Genomic DNA, 22,108 nt, shown 5'->3' with positions numbered 1-22,108 from the left:
CAGCGGGGTTATGGGACTTGTTAAGTAAACATCAGCTGGCCGCGGGAGTCTGCTGCGGCAGCAGTGGGAGAGGAGGTCACGTGGTGGCTGCTGCCAGGTGGTGGAGAGTGCCTCTGGGTGCCGAGGTCGCTCTTGAGCGTCACCCAAGTGCAGAGATCGGAGGGAGGGGGACTGGACGAGAGGCACTGGAGGTGACCTTGGCGGCCGCAGATAGGAAAGAGGGGAGGGGGGGACCAGGGAGAAAGGCCAGCTTTAGAAGTGGGGAGGGATTAAGGGGGAAGGACTGGGATGCCTCGCTGTTTGTGTGTGTTTCCCTCTTACCCTGCCTTTTCTCCAAGGAGCTCAGGGCAGCATGCACGACGTCTTCCCTTCCCTTTATATCCTTATTTTTAAAAAGCCCTGTGAGGGAGGCTAGGCTGAGAAGCAGCAGCCGACCCCAGCGAGCTTTCTGGCTGTGTAGAGATTTCAACCCTAATAAAATTGGGCATGGGGTGGAGAGGGCTGACAAAGCCAGTTTGGTGTTGTGGTTAAGTGTGCGGACTCTAATCTGGGAGAACCGGGTGTGATTCCCCACTCCTCCACTCACACCTGGCTGGATGACCTTGGGCAAGCCGTAGTTGTGATAAGAGCTGTCCTTGAAAAAGTGCCGTTTCTGTCAAGAGCTCTCTCAGCCCCACCTACCTCACAGGGTGTCTGTTGCGGGGAGGGGAAGGGAAAGGAGTTTGTCAGCTGCTCTGAGACACCTTTGGGTAGTGAAGGGCGGGGTATAAATCCAATCTCCTCCTCATCCTCCTCTTCTTCTTCTCCTCCTCCTCCCACTCCCAAAATACCAGAACTCGAGGGCATCCAATGAAGCTGATGGGCAGTAGATCCGGGACAGAGAAAAAGGGAAATACTTCTTTACACAGAGAGTGATTAAAATATGGAATTTGCTGCCAGAGGATGTAGTGATGGGCCACAAGAAGAAACAGCTTTAAAAGGGGATTAGATAGAATCGTGGAGGATAAGGCTATCAATGGCTACTAGGTATGGGAGGGCGGGATACAAATCAAACAAACAAACCAACCAGGAGGCAACATCACGGGAAGGTCTCAGCCACCACGCCCTATTGTTGGGCCCTCCAGAGGAACTGGTTGGCCACAGTGTGAGACAGGAGGCTGGGCTAGATGGACCACTGGTCTGATCCAGCAGGGCTCTTCTTTTGTTCTTAACCCAGGGCACCCCTTGTCCAAACAGAACATTCTCTCCTCTGCACCAAACCCGTTCTAGCAAGAGCTTCTTTGAGCTGGACTCCATTCTTTTAGCTCAGGTGACTCTTGAACCCTGTCCTGGGTCTCCATCTCTGTTTTTTCCAGGATGTTAGTGTTCTGTGATTTTTTAATTAAAAACTCAAACAAAACAAGTAGGAGCAATTGGATCTTTTGTGCAATTCCGTAATGTTAAATAAATATATCTGTATAGATTATTTTGGTGGCGTTGGGGAGGAAGGATACAGGATTGGCCGATTCGGAATCCTGTGCCTCTTGCAAAATAAAAAGTACCGGGACGGTTGTGAGCATGTGGCATGTGTTATAATACCATTCTGTCGAACCTGGAGGAAATCTGTGTGTCTTCTGGGCCTCTGCTCCATTTTCTATTATCTGATGAGCTGGGGAAGGTATCGGGGTCCCCCGGGGTGCATTGCTGTTCGCCAGCCATCCCTCTCTACATTCCCCCAAGCCTCCTGGCTTGAAGCAGGAGGCTTCAGAGATGACCGGAGGCAGGACCAGTTCTGGGCTTTGGGCAGAGAGTGCCCAGGGCCCCCGCCCCTCCTTCGCCTACCACCAGCCCTCCCCTCTTCTTCTGCCACCCCCCTCAAAAGCCCTCTCACCACCTACACTCACAGATGCCTGCGCCACCCACGTACCTGTACCCTGATGACACTTGGCAGTGCCTACGGGATAGCAGAGAGCTTGCAAGTGGGTGAGGGAAGGGCAGGGGAGGTGCAGTGGGCAGTGTTAGAGGCAGTGGGCCCCCTCCAGAAGCCCTGGGCCCCTGCAGCTGCCCCATCCCAGCGTATGCCGATACTGACCCTGACCAGAGGAACGTAATCCCCCTGATTCCCCCTGTCAGTTTGGAACCCATCTCTCTCTGGCGGGTGGGCGAGGCGAGTCTTGACAAGCCCAGGCTCCCGGGAGGGATGAGGAGGGAAGAGGGGGGAGCCGGGAGAGGAAGGGGGAGTGAGGGGGCAGGGCAAATTCGGCGGGGGCATTGCCCCACGGGGCCCCCTGTTAGCTACGCCCCCAAACCCATGTGTTTGGTGATTGTTGGGGTGTGTGATTGCTCTGTGGAGATGGAATGCTGAGCCTCCATTTACAGCAGCCGCAAAAGTGTTCCAAATGGGCTTCCCGTGGAACTTCGAAGGGTTTGCGTTAGTGCCTGGCTGGGAATGGCGGAAGGTCAGTCTTCTTCCTTCGTGGTCCAGCTGAGGTAGATAAGTGGGGAAGGCACTATGGAGCCCTGGGAAAGCGAGCTTGTCCTTGGCCCCCTTGCCGCCGCACAACGTAAACCGGTAGGGGTGCTTTTAGGAGGTGAGTCTCAGGTTAATAATGCCTTGGGGCTTAAATGACTGCAGTTTGAAGGGCTCAGAAGCTGAGCAGAGTCACAGGCATTGCCTCCACAGTCCTCTCTGAGCCCCTGCAGAGTTCCCAGAACAGGGTTGACTTAACTGGAGTCGAAAATGCTTTTAAAAAAATAAATAAATAGAGGACCCGAGAGTCCCCTGCAGCCTTTCCAAAATAACAGTGCAATTCGTGAAGACCCAACAGGACTGTCTTAGAACATTGAGGATCCCCAAACTCTTCATCGGGCTTCTTGTTCAGTGCTGAGAATATATTTTTTTAAAATTATTATTATTTATAATTTTTATTGTAGAACGAAAAAGAGTAAAATGACATAACAGCGCAGTACGTTTTGTATTTTAGAATGTACAGAAGAGCAATTGATAACAAGCTTGGGTTAGTTACATTATTCAACTTAACAACAATTTAACATTCTAACAGTAGTGCAATTTCAGTAAAAGGTATAACTTAGATCCTGTTTTGAGTATAGCACAGAGTACTTTGGAGTGTCATGAGTGGGAGGTGTCCTTAACACTAAGTCAGATGGGAGTGTATTGATAATAAAATCGAATGTAGGAAGATTAAGATTCAAAGCCATCTCTGCAGTTGCTTCCCATTCTGGTGAGATAAATTCATGGTGTGATAAGAATTCTAGTATTGGGAACCATTTGCTATCAAAAGTTTGTTTTGGCCGGTTTCAGAAGAGACCTGTTTATTTTGTCAGTGATGTTGTCCATCAGGTAGGTTTCCCACAGTTTTTTGAACCATAATTTCAGGTTGGGGGGGTGAGGTTCCCCACCAGCAGGAAGCAATCGCGGTTTTTGCTGTAGACACCATAATGTCAATAGTTGGTTTAGAGTGATGCGTAGCCAATTGATCTGGCCAGTGGTCAAGAAAAAGAGCTTCAGGAGTGAGGGGGAGTGTGACACCTGTTGTGAGTTGAATGTGGTGTAAGACTAGTTCCCAAAAAGCCTGTATCCCATTGCACCCCAGTGCTGAGAAGAACGATTGGGCACAGGGGTGTGTGTGTGATGTTTCGGGACATGATGGTGAAGCTGTTTGTATGGTCAAAGCCAGAGATATATCACAAACTTAATTGGATTAGCTGGCGCTGGGTGCAAAAGAGGTTTTGAGACACAAAGCTTCTGGGTTTGGGGAGGGACTGTGGCTCACTGGAAGAGCCTCTGGGCGATTTCGCACTAGAGCTGCCTCGTGGTTGCGCCGCGCCGCCGTTTGCCCCAACACAAATATGTCAGTTTCACACCCGAAGCTGCGGGGCTGCATTTTGACTCGCGGCTTCGCCCGATTTCCTCTGCAGTTTCGTGATCCTGGTTTTTGAGGATCACGAAACTGCGGAGAAAATCGGGCGAAGCTGCGGGTCAAATGCAGCCCCGCAGCCTCGGGTGTGAAATTGACAAATAGTGTCAGGGCAAACGGTGGCGCAACTGCGAGGCAGCTCTAGTGCGAAATCGCCCTCTGCTTCGCATGTAGAAGGGCCCGGGTTCAATCCCCGACATCCTGAGTTCAAAGGACAGCGGGTGATGTGGGAGAGCCACTGCGGTGTCATGTGTGTGGATTACAAAAGCCATTTTTTTAAAAATGGATACTTCTCTCTTTGACATCTGCTTTACATCCAGAAGGTCCCAAGTTCAATCCCCTGCACCTCCAGTTTAAAAAGGATCCGGTAGGAGGTGATGTGAAAGACCCCTGCTTGAGATCTGGGGGAGCCTCTGCCAGTCTGAGTTCACAATACGGACCTTGATGGACCGGTGATCTGGTTCAGGATAAGGCAGTGTCATGTGTGTGGATTACAAAAGCCATTTTTTAAAAAAATAGATACTTCTCTCTTTGAGGGTATAAAAGCCAGACGTCTCCCCAGCAGGAACTGAAATACATAAGGCAGGGCTTTTTTTGTAGAAAAAGCCCAGCAGGACTCATTAGCATAATAGGCCACACCCAGCAGCAGAAACTCATTAGGCCACAGCCCTGACAGCACAGATCATTAGCATATTAGGCCACACATCCATGTTACCAGAAGTGTGGTAATCCACCCACACCCACCTTTTGCTTCTTATTCTGTTGACCTTGTTTGTGGTCAAAACCCAGGGCTTTTTTTGTAGCAGGAATTCCTTTGCATGTTAGGCCACACACCCCTAATGTAGCCAATCCTAATGTGTTTCTGCTGTTGGGTGTGGCCTGTTATGCTAATGAGTTCCTGCTGGGCGTGGCCAACTTGGGAGCCAGCCGGAACTCCGTTCCTGTGCGTTCCTGCCCAAAAATAGGCCTGACATAAGGTCCCGAGTAAAACAGAGAGCAGAAGAAAAAAATGTGGTATCTCTTATGTTAACAAAGCTGGTGCTTAATTCCAAAGAATGCACTAGGTAAAGAAGGCACAGAACCTGGGGGGGTAATCCATCTCCCACCCCCAGCCTTTCCAAGAACCAGCTGCAGGAGAGCTTCCCTGTCTAGTAACCAGGACCCAGCGCGAGATGGATTGGCTCAATAAAGGCAGCCACAGTTCTCAGTTTGCAGGACCTGAGCGAGGCTGCTAACAACGAAACTTTTTGGAAGTCCTTAACTGACAGGTAGATTCAGGTGTATCTGATGAAGTGTGCCTGCACACGAAAGCTTATCCCCAGAATTAAACTTTGTTGGACTTAAAGGTGCTGCTGGACTCAAACTTTGTTCTGCTGCTTCAGACCAACATGGCGACCCACCTGAATGGATCTGAAGAAGTGTGCATGGACACAAAAGCTTATACCCAGAATGAAACTTTGCTGGTCTGAAAGGCGCCGCTGTATTGTTCTATTAACTGATAGGGTCGCCGTGGGTCGGAAGCGAGTTGCGGGCACTTCACAAACACAAAAGCAGGAGCAGGCAAGCCGCAATTGCCCTCCACTTGCAACGAGCACTGACTGCTAACACCCTAGGCTCAAAGGCACGGCTCCCTGTGCTTTACATAACATCCTGAACCCAAATGTCCTCCAAGTTTCCCTTGGGTCTATTCAGGCTTTGAGAGAGGCCCCTCTGGAGACTCCCTCGTTTACTGGCATGGAGGGGGTGGTGAAAGCTAGTTGGAGCAGCTTTATAAGGCGAGTCAATAACGCTGGCTAACCCCAGGGCAGCTTTGGAGACCAGCAGCGTCCCTCCCCTGTCACATTTCCACATGCCCAGATCTGATCCTCACATGAATATAGCCCATTTGGCTCCGGAGCAACCGGTCACGCACACATATCATGATGTCATTGTCCGGAAAGGGCAGGCGGCATCTGTCATCCAATGGTATTTAGAGGACACAAGCCGGCCTGTGATGCAATCGCCGTTGCTTCTGTCCAATGGAAACTTTGGGTTCGGTTTACAGGCTGCGATGCTTTGGTTCTCCCCGGAGCTGCCAGGGCTCTGCTAAGTGTCTGTTTTTTAACCTTAGGCATCAATCTGCCCAAAGCGGGCTCGCTTCCGAGAACAGCAGGGATGTTCTCATCTCCCATCTATGTCCAATGAGACCGCAAAGGGAACACCTGATCTGCCCGACTGTACCCAAGTCGGGCTTACAAAACAGTTGTTTTCCCCGATTTATGCAAAACTGCCAAGAGCTGCACGGCAGGGTCAGCAGGTGGGGTTTTCCTTTCCACGCGAATCAACAAACAAACAAACAAATACCTTTATTGCCATAAAATATTAAACAGTTGCCATAGGGTAAAACACTCCTATAAAATTTGTGAAAAATAGATAACTTCTAGAAACATTACAAAGGTATGTCTGTTTGTATGAGCTTAAAATTGTAGCAAGATAAAAATTTCCCAACCGCAAAACCTTGAATTAAATTATACTAACTCATTGAACTCAATTAGAATGATCAGGGACATTTTTCCGTTTTATAAGACCATAAAAGAACTTGGCAGTCAATTCAATAATCTCCGAATCTCGAGAAGTAAGGAGGTAGTGTAGCTTGCTTCCGTCCGGTTGGCATGCTACCTTGCTAAGGGGGACTTCCAAGAATTTTGCTCGAATGTCGTTTAGCAAATTACAATGTAGAAGTACATGCTCAACTGTTTCTATTTCTCTCTTATTGCATCCGCAATATCTAATTGCCAGAGGTCATTTCGGGGGGGGAACGCGGGGGAACGCAGTTCCCCCGGGCGAGGTGCAGTGGGCGCGGCACATGACAAAGCCCCGCCCCCCGCTTCCGGCCGCCCCGCTTCCGGCCCTCATTCAGCCAGGAGGAGGCAGGAGAAGAGGGAGGGTAAATTGCTTCCTCCCTGCCTCTCCCCACCCCTGCCTGCCTGGGGCCAGGGAGGGCCTTGGCGGGGCTTCCTCGCACTCCCGCTGGCCTTGCAGGTCCACCGCCGGGCCCCTGAAGTCAGGGGGTGTGGCATATGCTAATGAGTTATGCTAATGAGTTCCCCTAGCTCTTTTTCTACGAAATGACCCCTGCTAATTGCATAAGGGATTTTCTTATATCTCCCCTCCACGCGAATCGATGATTGCAGGACTTTTTTTTTTTAAAGATTACTTTTGAATATAGAAGTAAACAACTGCATCGTTAAATAACAAACAAAAAGTTTTAACGTAGGGAAGATCACATAAAAATGACCATTATCCTGGAACCTAGTGTTCTAAGACATTACAAACGGGATCCATTTTTCAGTGGCTGATTTCGCACTAGAGCTGCCTCGATGTTGCGCCGCCGTTTGCCCCGATACTATTGGTCAGTTTCACACCCGAAGCTGCAGGGCTGCATTTTGACTTGCGGCTTCGCCCGATTTCCCCTGCAGTTTCATGATCCTGTTTTTTGAGGATCACGAAACTGCGGAGGAAATCGTGCGAAGCCACGGGTCAAATGCAGCCCCGCGGCTTCGGGTGTGAAATGGACCGATAGTATCGGGGCAAACGGCGGCGCGACATCGAGGCAGCTCTAGTGCAAAATCAGCCAATAATTCTGCTAGTTTGTGGTCTAATGTAGTTCCATCTAGAGTAAGTTCATTTGACATCCGATAGGCCAGATTCTCTTACATAAGTGCTGCCTCTCTCTCCCCCCCGGCCTGTAGCCAGGATTTTTTGTTGTGGGGGGGGCAGTTAAATTACAGTTAATCAATTTGCATGTTTCCCAAAGGCTCATGGGAATGCTTTTGAAAGACTCACCGAGACCTAGGTGGTCTACAGCAGGACTGGGCTAGCAGAAAGGGGGATTGCTGGAGTTGCTTCGAAGGTGCCAGTCTTGAGTGCCCTTCTAAGCTTTCTTGCCCTGTGGAAGGGAACTTAAAGGGCATTTAAATGCTTCCTGAGCTTTCTTTTCCCAGGTCCCAGGATGCTACCCAAGATTCCGCAGTGGGAGGGAGAGGGCAAGCTGCGGCGATCTCACTCTAGGTGCTGCCAACAGCAGGCAGTGGGGGGGCCTCTCCTCAAAAAAAAGATTTCTGGCATGGCTATTGGTGGGGCGGGGCTTTTAATTAAGGGGGTGGGGCCCCAAACGCCCCACTGTAGCTACAGACCTGTCTCCCCGACAAGATATTGTACACATTTGAGCAGCCACACAATTATGTGGTTAAATCTGCATCGTACCTTATCCCCCCCCCCCATAAACTCACCTTCAGATCTCATCAGATCTTGGAAGCTCAGCAGAGTCAGCCCTGATTGGTACTTGGATGTCCAGGTTTGCTACATATAAAGGCAGGCTATGGCAAACCACCTCTGAACAGGTCTCTTGGCTTGAAAACCCCGTGGGGTCACTATAGGTCATGGCAGAAGGGGGGGGAACATGCCCCCCTCCAATCGCAGTCTTGGCTCTTGTGACAATGGGCTGTATCCCAGCTTGTCATTTTCGGGTGGCCTTTCGGCAGCTGCAGGGTGGCACCTGCGGCATCGCTCTAAGCCTCTTCGCTCTCCAACAATGTTATTTTGAAAATTAAAAGTGTGCAACGATTTCAGTAACTGTGGCCCTCCCACTACTCACTGGGCAGTATGCCCCCCAGTGTAGCTATTCTGATATCTCCCCCCCCCCAACCTAATCAACTGTCCCCTCTGCCACACAAAGTAGTCAATGTTGGATCAGGCCAATGGCCCATCCAGTCCAACACTCTGAGTCACACAGTGGCCAAAAATACCAGATGCCATCAGGAGGTCCACCAGTGGGGCCAGGACACTAGAAGCCCTTCCACTCTTGCCCCCCCCCCAAGCACCAAGAATACAGAGCATCACTTGCCCCACCCTGAGAGTTCCTATCTATATGTTGTGGCTAATAGCCACTGATGGACCTCTGCTCCATATGCTTATCTAATCCCCTCTTGAAGCCCTCCATGCTTGTAGCCGCCACCACCAATGCTCCCTCTAAGCTGTGGAGTCTTGTGAGCAAAAATTCTACTCTGTGAGCTACCAGCATTAAAGTTGTGAGCGAGCGATTTGGCTACTGCATACATTCGTTTGCTCTGGAGCCCTCCTTCCTGAGTAAAGACAAAAATGTGTGAGCCGGAGGCTAAAAAACTGTGAGCTGGCTCACACTAACTCAGCTTAGAGGGAACACTGGCCACCACCTCCTGTGGCAGTGAATTCCATGTGTTAATCACTCTTTGAGTGAAGAAGGACTTCCTTTTATCTGTTCTAACCCACCTGCTCTGCAATTTTACCGAGTGCCCACAAGTTCCTGTATTGTGAGAAAGGGAGAAAAGGACTTCTTTCTCGACCTGCTCTATCCCGTGCATAATCTTATAAACCTCGCTCATGTCACTCCTCATGACATGGATGGTGAAATGGCACTAATGGCATAGGGCTGGGAGGCCAGCGCTCCTTTAGCTTTTGGAATAACCAGCTTTTGGGGAATGACGTGGGGTGGCCCTCAGAAATGTAGGAAAGAGTTGCATAGACTGGACAGACCATTGGTCTGATCCAGCATGGCTGTATTTACGTCCTGAGACATTTAAATGTTTGGCACATGGAATGGTCTCTACTACGGTTCTGGAACTCTTCCCCTCTGATGGCTGCACCAAGGTTTCAGTGGTTGGGGTTTCACTGAGGTTTCAGCGGTCGGTATTGTGTCCTGGGTCCCTTTCTATCCTGTATACTTTGCGCTTTCTCCTGCTTCCTGTAACATATGGAGCCATGGCAGTCAGAAACCAAATGAGGCACTGAAAGACCTGCAAGCGGATCTCTGACATGTATTTTATCACTCAAGCAGCTGTGGAGGCTCCCGATTCAGGTCAGAGCTGCAGCATCGGGGGGAGAAGTCTACCGTTCCCCCCTCCCTGCACATATGTGCAACCTTTTCCTGACCTCAAACGGTCTCCTGGCACTGATATTTGTTTGCTCTGCTGGGGAAAGCATAGAAAACACAAAAGTGACTTGTAAGTTTCTGCAACCTGAGCTGGATGGCCCAGGCTAGCCTGATTTTAAGCAGCCCTGGTTAGTACTTGGATGGCAGGCAATGGCAAACCTCCTCTGCACGTCTCTTGCCTTGAATGCCCTACAGGGATGCCATGAGAAGCTAAGCAGAGTTGGCCCTGGTTAGTATTTGGATGGGAGACCACCAAGGAAGTCCAAGGTCGCTACGCAGAGACAGGCAATGGCAAACCACCTCTGAACATCTCTTGCCTTGAAAACCCTATGGGACCGCCATACGTCTGCTACGACTTGAGGGCACTTTCCATCACCAACCCCAATTCCTCCAATAGGACAAATAGCTCCTCCTGGGGGAAGATTGAGTCACAACCAATGTTCCCTCTTAAGCTGTGGAGTCCTGTGAGCAAAATTTCTACTTTGTGAGCTACTGGCATTAAAGTCGTGAGTGAGTAATTCAGCTACTGCATACATTAGTTTGCTCTGGAGCCCTCCTTCCTGAGCTAAGACAAAAATGTGTGAGCCGGAGGCTAAAAAACTGTGAGCTAGCTCGCACTAACTCAGCTTAGAGGGAACACTGGTCACAACCATTCCTTCCCTCTGTGCCTTGAGCCTGATCCAAATCCCCCCTCCCCCACAACTGTTATTAGATAATAAAAGAAGTGCTAGAGATACATTCACGGATTATCCAGCATCTACACTTGTTTGATGCTAAGGTCCAAGTTCTGCCAGCCATGTCACCCTGGATTTAGCAACCAGGAAAAATCATGCCGTAAATGCAATTATGCACCAGTCATTCTGGACCTACAGTTCTAGGGGTTCGTGGTTGCTGTCTGGAATGTATTCAGTTCAGAATTTTGACACAGTATTCGTAGTTCAGGGGATTGCTAACGCGTAATGTCCTACTCAGGGTACCCCCAGCCGGAAGTGACGTGGTATAAAGACGATGAAGAGATGGACAGATACTGTGGCTTACCAAAGTATGAGATCTTCCGTCACGGGAACCGACATACACTGCAGTTGTACAAGTAAGGAGGGGGGAGTGACTCGAGGGATGTCGTTCAATCAATTGCTTCCAAGCCGAGTGGGTGGGGGACTCGGATATTGCCCCACCAACCCTAGCATACCAGCTTCCTGAAATCCAGTGTCTCTCTTGACCTCTGCCGCCTGGACATGAGGCATAGCTCTCTGTTGCCGAAGGGCCCCTTGCACATGATTACAAGTATTGTGAGAGTGATGTCACAGCCACTGCCCAGTTGCTACCATGGAGACTTGTGTAGCTGTCTTTCATTCTGCAAAGGATCCTCATGAGTAGTAACTGGACAGCGCCTGTGATATTAACTCTCACGATACACACCTCTGTGACCTTTCAAAGTGTTCCATTGTACAAAATCAAATACATGTGTGTCTGATGTATTCCCTCCCAATGGCCATGCCTCACCATTTTGTTAACGATTTAATTGACAGGGGGCGGTGATATTTCATTTCAGCTTTTTTGAAGCTGTTTACTCCCTCACTCAATCATTAAAATGCACCGAGGTGACTAGGCATTTCTTTGAAGCAAGGCAGTTCCTTCCTCCATGCACCCCAGGGCTGCATCTAAAACGACACTGATTCGTGCGCAATCCTTGGCAACTGGATTGGCTTATCCACACACAATAATCTGGTTGTGAATAGGGGTGTGCATTCGGCTATAGCCAATCTGAAAAGATACCCAAAAAATACCTTGTCGGTATTTTTCGGGTATCACATAAGCCAAATACAGATCAGAGATCTGTATTCGGCTACCGGTATAGCTGAACCCAAAAACGCCAATATTATCCGGCTTTTTTTTAAAGGTTCTTTTTGCTTTACCAAAAAAAGGACTCAATTAAACCTAATAGCTTCAGCTGTTGGGTTTAAATGCCTTTCTTTCCCTCCCCGAGAAAGAAAATGCCCGAGAAAGGCATTTTAAACATGCCTGGGTTCCCCTCCTGATCTTTTCCAGGTGCCTGCACCTGGAGAAGACCAGGAGGGGAACCCAAGCATGTCTGCATGCCTTCCCTCTTTCCCCAGCCTGCCTGCCGGGATGGACAGGCTGGGGAAGGGAATGCAGGCATGCGCACATGCCCCCTTTCTTCCATGAGCCTCTCCGCTTTTGTGGAGAGACTTGGGGAAGTGTGGTGGGCATGTTTAAATGCCTTTCTTTCCCTCCCCGATCTTGAGGATGGAAAGAAAGGCATTTTAAACATGCCTGAGTTCCCTGCCTGCCCTTCTCCAGCTAGGACATGCCAGCTAGAGAAGGGAAGGCAGAGAGAGGTTTTCCCTTGTCAATTTCACTCTCACCTGATTAGCGGGGAGTGAAATTGACAGGAAGTCTTTAGGGGCTACTAGTGGGAAGGAAGGCATTTTAACATGCCTCCTTTCCCTCTGGTGGTGTAAATCAGCCCCGAATATATTCAGCAATACCGAATATTTCCCCAGTCCGAATACCTGGACTGGGGAAATTCGGCATTTACCAATATTTTTTGGGTCTGATTTACCCAAAGCCAAGAAATACCGGTTGTTGTTTTTTTGCACACCCCTAGTTGTGAATGATTGCTATAATGCCATAATAGTGAAACAGCCAATGATAGCACTTATTTAACACTAAGTAATAAAACAAACAAAAAAATCAGGGTTTTCCTATTGTCCTGGAAGACTTAGAGAGCAGAACCCCCTCCCTCCAAGTCTGCTGCCTTCTCCTTAGTGTCTTCTTTCGCCCCACAGTCGTTGAGGAATTGCTTTGTATTTCATCCGAGGGAAGGAAGCTCATGTGCCTTTACCTGCATGGGAGAGATGGAGCTGCAGGACAGCACATTTGTTCAGAGATCACAGTGCACAGCCTTGCTGGGTCCAGATGCTGGGAGAGCAGGGCAGGAGGGGCACGCACCTGTACAGGGGCACCCTGGGACAGCCGGTGCCTGTGATCCAGCTGTCAAGTCATCCTTGCCTACAGGGAAACAGTTCCAGGCTCAGTCAGTATTGGCTTAATGCCTGCCTCCTGGCTCCAGCCAGTTTGGTGTAGTGGTTAAGAGCGGCAAACTCTAATCTGGAGAACTGGGTTTGATTCCCCACGCCTCCACACGCAGCCAGCTGGGTGACCTTGGGTCAGTCACAGCTCTCTTGGAGCAGTTCTCTCAGAGCTCTCTCAGCTCCATCTACTTCACAGGGTTTCAGTTGTGGGGAGGGGAAGGGAAAGGAGATTGTAAGCTGCTCTGAGACTCTGAGTGAAGGGCGGGGTATAAATCCAATTTCTTCTTCTTCCTCTTCCTCCTCCATGCAAGCCCTTATTGCTATCCGGGAATGTGCAAGGGGTGGGGTGGCGATGGACCCCGTACAGGAGACTTCTGGGCGTAGCTAAATCCCTGCTTCATTTTAGCTTTTGTAAGAGAGCCCCAGTAAGTCCCCATTCAACTACAGTATTGCAGGGGCCACCATCACGGTGCCCATGGGTGCTGTGGAGCCTGTCAGCACCTTTTCTGGCACTTGCCAGCTGTTTTGAGGACGTGGGCAGGGGCAGGTAGGGCTTTTGCCCAGCAAGGCTTCTGATAGACTATTGGAGATTTGATTGGCTGGGCAGATTTTTTTTAAATGTTGCTTTGGCAGCTGCTGCCCCCACAGCATGAGGATCTACACTGTGCGACTGAGGTTAAGCTGCGGCAGTCATTTTTGTGGCTGGCTCTGCCTCCTCGGGAAGCCATTTTGTGGCAGCCATTTTGTCGCCACCATGCTGTGACAGAATTCCAAATGTACCCATAGGCCCAAAAAGGTTGGGGACCCCTGCGGTATTGCATCAGGAAGTGGCACTTGTGGGAAGGGACTGTCAGTGTTACCTGAACTGATCCCAGTTAGACCGGCTTTGCGAAGCAAGAAGCTGAAATGGCTAGGTACATTGGTTAGAGAACAGGTGTAAAGAAAACAGTCGTGAGAGTCTGACCCACAGATCAAGCCGTCAACAAGACTTGCAAAGAAAACGTTTTCTGTATATTATGGTCAACAAGCACCACAACACAATAAACAAATTCCTTCAAACCATAAGAAGGGAAGAGAGAAGAGATTGGATTTATACCCCGCCCTTCACTACCCAGAGGTGTCTCAGAGCGGCTTACAAACTCCTTCCCCTTCCCCTCCCCACAACAACAGACACCCTGTGAGGGAGGTGGGGCTGAGAGAGCTCTTGACAGAAACTGCTCTTTTTCAAGGACAGCTCTTATCAGAACTACGGCTTGCCCAAGGTCGTCCAGCCAGGTGCAAGTGGAGGAGTGGGGAATCAAAACCAGGTTCTCCCAGATTAGAGTCCGCGCACTTAACCACTACACCAAACTGGCTGATAAGAAAATCCTAGTGTAAAAATACATCATCAACGTCGTCTCTGGATTATATAACAATGTTTCAAAATTGGATCTTCCTTGGGAAATATTAGAGGAGTGCAAAAGCTCTCCTACTCAAAGTGCTTTACAAAAAGTCATGAAAGATAATACATTCAACTAGGACGCTGATCTCAATAAGTATTCAGGCTCAGATACGATGCTATGCTTCTAATGGATCCTGGGCGTTTACATTTGTTCTCTGATTGGGTCATGATTGTCCACACTTGTCTAGGTATATTGGTTAGGCAGAAAGAGTGGCAATAAAACTGGGGGGGGGGGGGAAGGGGGATTGAATCCGGGCCTCCCTAGTCCTTGTCTGTCATCACACTGGCTCTCTGCTCATAGCGCTGTTGTCTTTTGGTCTTCCAGCTGCAAAGAGGACGACGCAGCCATTTACCAGGCCTCAGCCAGAAACAGCAAGGGCATTGTGTCCTGTTCAGGCGTCTTGGAGGTCGGCACCATGACGGAGTACAAAATCCACCAGAGGTGGTTCGCCAAGCTGAAGCGGAAGGCCGAAGCCAAGTTGCGGGAGATAGAGCAGAGCAGAAAGCGCGGGAAGGAGAATGTGGAGGCGGAGCAGCTGAGGAGAGTGAGCCCAGACCGGTTCCAGCGGAAGCGCCGGCTGACGGGGGAAGTGGGCATGCGCTCCGGTGCCTCCCTCTGGGACAAGGAGGAAGTGGCAAAGGTGCACATCCCTGACCCGAAACAGAGGCTCAACGAGGACAGCCACGCCAAGAGCAAAGAGTCTCCTCTGGACGCAAAAGCCCTCTTCTCGAACAATTTCATCACCGGGCGTCTGGAGGCAGACGTGACGACCAACGGGGACTCCTCTCTCTCGAGTGCCGAGGAGAACGGGGAGGCGAACGGCAACGGCTTCCTTACGTATATCTACGAGACAGTGGAGATTATGACCAGCAAGCCGACGAACAGGGAGTTTGCTGCTAAGAAGAAGAAGAAAGAGGAGAACGCCCTCGACCTGCCCAGCACGAAGCAAGACATTTCCGAACGAGAAGACAGGACACAGGTGAGGAGGACTGTTGCGACCCCGAAAAACACCGTGCCCGCCCGCACACCTGAACACCCACCCTCAGCAATGACAAATGGGGAGCTGATGGAAACGGAACCCAGAGGGGTCCCAAGCCAGATCACAGGAAGTCCAGCACACCTGCATTCCCATGCCAACGTGTACTTTTCTCTGAAAGACATGTATTTCGACGTCGGAGCAAAGCTCGAAACGGAGCAGGAGGGGCCGGAGAAAAATGTGGGTGGAACGGATGTTTACCAGCCGACCGTGGATGTTTCCAGTGCGGAAGAGACTGTTCCAGTTTGGACGAGGACTGTACCAGAGGAGGGGTCAACTGAACAGGAAGCGAAGGGAAAGGATGCCCTCGAGACATCAGTGACCGAAGCAGCTAAGGACTTTAACGTGGAACTGACCCAGTATCCTAAGTGGACCACAGAGTCCACACCAGAGGTGGAACATGCAGTTCACGTGCCTCAAATCCCGGGCAAAACGGCCTCGGAAACAGAACTTCAGCCTCCCAGCTGGGTGTCAGAGGCCGGCCTCTCCAAAGGAGACGGAGGGGAGACATTTGAAGACAACATCCGAGAAACGGACTTACTGGATTCCCTCCCCACTGATGTCCCACAGGCCCAGGTTGCTGTGGGGCCACATGTGGATTCGCCGTCGTGGGAAGCAGCTGGAGACTTGCCATGGGCCTCCTCTGAAGAGCAGCTGCCCAGCAAAGGGCCTTGTGAGGTACTGTAAGGTTTTTTTTCTTTCTTTTCCTTCTCCCCTCGGCTAGGCTGACCTCATGCGAAATGTTTCCAAATCAGTTAAGCAGCAACTGCTGAAGCTCCGCCTTCTATTTATAGCCGGGGAATGCGGGATGTGCGCGGACAGCAATAAATAGGGCAGCTTCTCTCCGGGCTGACAGTGACCCCTGGCTTTACACCATTGCATTCGCCTCCCCCCTGCCCCTTCGCAGCTGGAAAGCAGATAGGCAGGACGTGTCGGGTGAACAGCAGACGGCAGCCCTTTTCGGCTACTGTGCAGAGGGGCGAGTAGCCAGCCACTCCGGCCCGTCAGTTGGCTCCACTAGCACTCCGTAGCGGGGTATCATCGCATCGCCCATGGCCACGGCTGCAGCTGCCCCTGCCACTCACTCCACCGTGGCGGTTCTATTTTCGTCGCTGATTCTGAAGTGTTTTCCATGTAAATTCTGTATTCAAAAGCAGGCCTTACACACTGCTGTGTGAACTGGGTTTCCTAATTCAGGGCCTCGCGCTCGGGGACTCATGCTCCAAACAGGACTGGCATTTGAACCATCCTGCTCTAGAGGGGGGTGGGGCCACATGGGCCTGCGTAGATGGGACTTTCGGCGTAAGGCTGTTGGGGAACCAAAGACATGAAGATGGACCCTTCCCCCTCCCCGGTGCAAACAGCTGCGAGTGGTTTTGGGCTCATGTTAGGAAGCTAAGAGGAGGCCTGGTGGATCAGACCTACGGGGCATTGAGTCTTTCTTCCTGGAGAGCTGCTGCCAGTCTGAGTAGACAGTCCTGAATTTGATGGACCAAGGATCTGATTCAGTATAAGACAGCTTCATGTGTTCATGTGTTCAAGTACCAGCAACACAAGCAAGCCATTAGATTAGATAGAGTTATCAATGGCTACTAGCCACGGTGACTGCGGGGAACCTCCGCATCCAGAGGTGATAATCCTCTGAATCCCAGAGCCAGGAGGCAACATCAAGGGAAGGCCTCGGCCTCTGTGCCCTATTGTTGTCCCTCCGGGGGAACTGGTTGGCCGCTGTGTGAGACAGGATGCTGGACTAGATGGACCATTGGTCTGATTGAGCAGGGCTCTCCTGATGTTCTTATGACTCAGCACAGCTTTTAAAATACTTTTAAAAAACAGATTGATCTAATGTGTTATTGAGTTATGACCTGCATGCATGTCGAACCATTATCAATTCATTATCACTATTTTTTTTAAAAAAAGATTTCATTGCTTAAAGCCCACAGGACAAAAACAAAGAGAATGCACATATTGACAAAAATTAACAATGTAAGCCAGACTAAGGAACCCAGATCTTACATTATGGTCCCTAATTCACAGCACAGCAAGGAAAATTATGCTCACAAGTGGGGAAAAAACAACAGTAAAAAATGTATTGCCATCGAATGTAAAAAGGTTAGTCAAGAATAGAAGAGGGCCAATTCTAAAAATCTAATTATGAAACATACAAAAATATACATGTATTTATTCAACTCAAATTAAAATAACAAACAAGGGCAGAACATGTTGGCTGATATGTAAAAATATATACAATCATACATATACAAAATATGGAATAAAGACCAGAAAACGATTGCTCTGGTCAACTATATATTCTCCTGAGATTGTACAGCCAAATGTTCCCAATAAAATGTTCCTTAGGTTAAAAGCAGTGTTGATCAAAAAGGTGTTGGGCCTATAGGATATATGTATGATTGTATATATTTGTACATATCAGCCAGCATGTTCTGTTTGTATTAGACCTCTGAGGAAGGCCTGTAAAGGCCAAAACGCGTTAGGTCTATTTCATTAGCCCTTGTATGTTTTTATATTTGTATATGAGGTATGAATGGGCCCTTGTTTGTTATTTTAATTTGTGTTGAATAAATACGTGTATATTTTTGTATGTTTCATAATTAGATTTTTAGAGTTGGCCCTCTTCTATTCTTGACTAACCTTTTTAGGTTCTGAATTCTAGGTTTTAGGTTCAGTTTTTTTCCCTTTTCCCTTTTTTGTCATCGAATGTAACATCTAATGTCACATCTTGCAGCCTGATTATATTACTATAGATCCTTTACGTTGGTTTTTTTGGGGGGGTTTCGGGGAGAGGGGGTATAACTTTTACTTGTGTTTAGTTTTCACTGGTGATGTGCTTTGAGCAGGTCTCTGGGGAGATGGCTGCAAATATAAATTGAGTAACCAAAAGAGGGGGGAGGACTTTATCTATGCGAATATAAATGTCAATTGCAAAAAAAACCCTAAATTTATATTCCAAAAACTTTAATCAAATGATAAATATGAAGATATATGAGGACAAATTTGTGATAATGTTTTTTACACCAAGGCACAGTACATCTATAGGTAACCAAAAAATCTATGTATGACGGGCAGTTTTTAATATTTATGATTTTATTAGTCTCTGGAATATAATTTCAGCTTTTTTCGCAATCGACATTTACATTCCCACATAGAAGTCATTTTTTCTATTCCCTCCCCCCAACCTTTTTGTTTACCTCGTCTGTCCTGGGCTGAAACTCCACCCCACCCCCTTTCGTTTTCAATCAATGGATCAATTAATTAATTTAATAGTTGCCCCGTACCGCCCTTGCTGAGGTTTAGGGCTAGGTGAGCAGGAAGTTGCTCATCTTGCCCCATCCAGCCTCATCTAGCTCATCTGCATTTACCTGCCTGTGCTGTCTAGAAGAACTGGGGCTGTGGGTAAGAAATCAGGGCATATCCATGCTGAATGTGTAAAAATTAAGGGCAGATTCCCTGTTGGTTGGGTTCCCTGTTAGCTGACTGTTTCCCTTAGCACTGAAAAAGTAGTGGAGGACCCTGGTTAACACTGCAGAGGTGGCACATTTCCCTAGTAAAAATAACCCCCTTGAGTTGCTACAAACCAAGAGAAGGAGAAAAAAGACCTACTCTGTCTGTTTGGTCTACGGAGGGTAGTAGCAGCTCAGGGGAGGGGAGGGCAGTTTTGATCAGGGAAAACAATGTAGTGGCAGAAAGTGGTGTCAAGTCACAGCTGACTTATGATGACCCCCCCCCCCCCAGGTTTGGTGTAGTGTCTGGTTAGGAGCGCGGACTCTTATCTGGGAGAACCGGGTTTGATTCCCCACTCCTCCGCATGCAGCTGTAGGTGTGACCTTGGGTCAGTCACAAGTTCTCTCAGAGCTGTTCTCTCACGGGCAGTCCTCGAAAGAGCTCTCTCAGCCCCACCTACCTCACAGGGTGTCTGCTGTGGGGAGGGGAAGGGGAAGGAGATTGTCAGCCACTCTGAGACTCCTTTGGGTAGTGAAGGGCGGGGTATCAATCCAATCTCTTCTTCTTCCAAGGCAAGAGGAGAACAGAGGTGGCTTGCCATTGCCTGCCTCTGTGTAGCAGCCCTGGACTTCCTTGGTGGTCTCCCGTCCAAATACTGACCAGGGCCAACCCTGCTTAGCTTCCAGGATATAACAAGATCAAGCTAGCCTGGACCATCCAGGTCTGGGCGAAACGGCATAGGGGAAGGTTTAATCTCACATGAGCACATCATCCATCCATCCATCCACCTACCCACCCACCCATCCATCCATTGCCTTAGATTTTAAACCACCCTCCCCCTGCCAGGACAGGGCTCAGGTTGGTGTAAACGTAATGAATTTGTATCATACATAGTTAAAGCAATTTAAAATAGCTAAAAAACAATCATTAGCTTAAACAATGATGCTAAGAGTACAGTAGTGCCACTGCCTCACCGGGGGGGGGGGCAGAGGGGGGGTGCCAGGAGCACATGCAGCTGCCTTATACTGAATCAGACCATTGGTCCATCAAAGTCAGTATTGTCTACTCAGACTGGCAGCAGCTCTCCAGGGTCTCAGGCAGAGGTCTGTTCACATCACTTGCTACCTGATCTTTTAAGAGGAGATGCCGGGGATTGAACCTGGGACCTTCTGCATGCCAAGCAGAGGCGCTTCCCCTGAGCCACGGCCTCCCCTTCCCACCCACATACCGCCACCTTGATACGATTTGGGGGCTCTTGCAGCTGCTCTTTGCAGTTTATATATAAAAACACACATCATGTATCTGCCGCCATTAATCTCCGCCTGCCCTGAGGTGAGAGAAGGGAGCGTCTGAGTCTGCCCGAAGGACGTGCCAGCTCTCTTCCTGCTCTCCGAAGGTTCACAAGTGACTTATCAGTCTCTTGGAGTGGCTTTCAGCGCTTTGGTATGCGCTGGTGGCTACGTGGCTGCCCTGCTGGAATTTGCTCAGTTGCATCGCCATTTTAGGAGATGTGAGACAGTCTTGGCCTCTAACCAGGAAGTGGCTCCCTAAGCTAGTAATGGGAATCGGCACGCCTTTTGGGACAATGGGGTGGCAGTGAGCTCCATGCTTTCAGCTCTCTGTGACCGCCATAGTTTGGGAGATCATAGGGTTGACTTGGCAATAAGATGCCATTTGGCCACCGCTACAAGTTTGACCAACACCCTTCACCCGGGCTTTCCTATTACAGTGCAAAGGTGGGCAAATCCTGTCTTGGGGCCTGCCTCCAGCTCTCGAGCTGCTTAACTATTTGTGGGAAGTTTCAGTCCTCCAGACCACAGCCTGATGTTCCTGGAAAATGTCCAAGGTCTGAGTGCCATTAAGGGTAGCAGAGTGGGAGAGAACAGAATTCGAGCCCAATAGCACCCTAAAAGATGAACAACGTTTTCCAGGATATAAGCTTTCGTGAGTCAAAGCTTGCTTTGTCTGATACCATATCTCACAAAAGTGAGCTTTTACTCCCAAAAGCTTACACCCTGGAAAATGTCGTTCATTTTTTAAGGTGCTACTGGACTCCAGTGTTCCCTCTAAGCTGAGTTAGTGTGAGCTGGCTCAGAGTTTTTTAGCCTCCAGCTCATACATTTTTGTCTTAGCCCAGGAAGGATGGTTCCACAGCATATTAACCTATGCAGTAGCCAAATCACTCCCTCAAAACTTTAATGCCAGTAGCTCACAAAGTAGAATTTTTGCTCACAAGACTCCACAGCTTAGAGGGAGCATTGCTGAACTGAAACACTGTTCTACTGATACACACTTAACATGGCTGCCCACCAGCTTGGTGTAGTGGTTAAGAGTGGTGGACTCTAATCTGGAGAACCGGGTTTGATTCCCCACTCCTCCACATGAAGTCAGCTGGGTGACCTTGGGTCAGTCACAGTTTACTCAAAACTCTCTCAGCCCCACCTACCTCACAGGGTATCTGTTGTGGGGAAAGGAAGGGAAGGCAATTGGAAGTTGCTCCGAGACTCCTTCAGGTAGTGAAGGGCAGGGTATAAAACCAACTCTTCTTCTTCGGAAACCATTCAAGTGGAAGAGGTGACCACATCTGCCCACTTTTGAGAGCTCTGCGTTGGATATCAGTTGAGTTAGTTTCCAAGGACTGGTGTCCAACTTGGGGCCATCAAAAACAGGCAGACAGCCAGATATGGCCTCTGGGCCAAGAAATGTGCCTACCCTGCCTGTGATATATTTGTCCACCACAGTGAAATTGGGTGAAGACAGATTCTATACTTTTAGCACTAGGTCCACTGTAGAGGGGTACTCAACTCTGTGCCACCCACAAAGCTCCTCCTCTTCTTGTCAGCGTAAGGTGATGATTTGTGTAAATCTTGAAATACTTCCTTACACAGAGTGATGGCCGCAGGAGTAGACAGCTTTAAAAAGGTCTTTCAATGGCTGCCAGCCCTGGTGACTGAGGGGAACTTCCACATTCAGAGGCAGTAAACTCTGAACACCAGTGTCAGGAGACATCATCAGGGGAAGGCCTCAGCCTCCATGCCCTGTTGTTGGCCCTCCAGAGGAACTGGTTGGCCGCTGTGTGAGACAGGAGGCTGGACTAGATGGACCACTGGTCTGATCCAGCAGGGCTCTTCTGATGTTCTTATGAAGGCCATGGCCTCTCTGCCCTGTTGTTGACCCTCCAGAGGAACTGGTTGGCCACCGTGTGAGACAGGAGGCTGGACTAGATGGACCACTGGTCTGATCCA

At 49.3% G+C, this 22,108-nt stretch overlaps 1 protein-coding gene across 1 annotated transcript in view; it reads left to right on the top strand.

Moving 5' to 3' along the window:
* ALPK3 (alpha kinase 3) overlaps window positions 1-22,108 on the top strand; it is a 71,595-nt gene that overhangs the window by 26,870 nt on the left and 22,617 nt on the right. Inside the window, exons 4-5 of the mRNA XM_015406901.1 lie at window positions 10,840-10,957; window positions 14,690-16,079. Of these exons, the coding sequence (XP_015262387.1) occupies window positions 10,840-10,957; window positions 14,690-16,079 (1,508 nt within the window). The remainder of the gene's footprint in view (window positions 1-10,839; window positions 10,958-14,689; window positions 16,080-22,108) is intronic.

This window comes from Gekko japonicus, unplaced genomic scaffold (genome assembly GCF_001447785.1).
Source record: "Gekko japonicus isolate JY-2015 unplaced genomic scaffold, Gekko_japonicus_V1.1 scaffold1207, whole genome shotgun sequence".
Taxonomy (NCBI): Eukaryota; Metazoa; Chordata; class Lepidosauria; order Squamata; family Gekkonidae; genus Gekko; species Gekko japonicus.
Note: the sequence above shows the minus strand (reverse complement) of the source record. Positions and strands in the feature narration are given on the sequence as shown.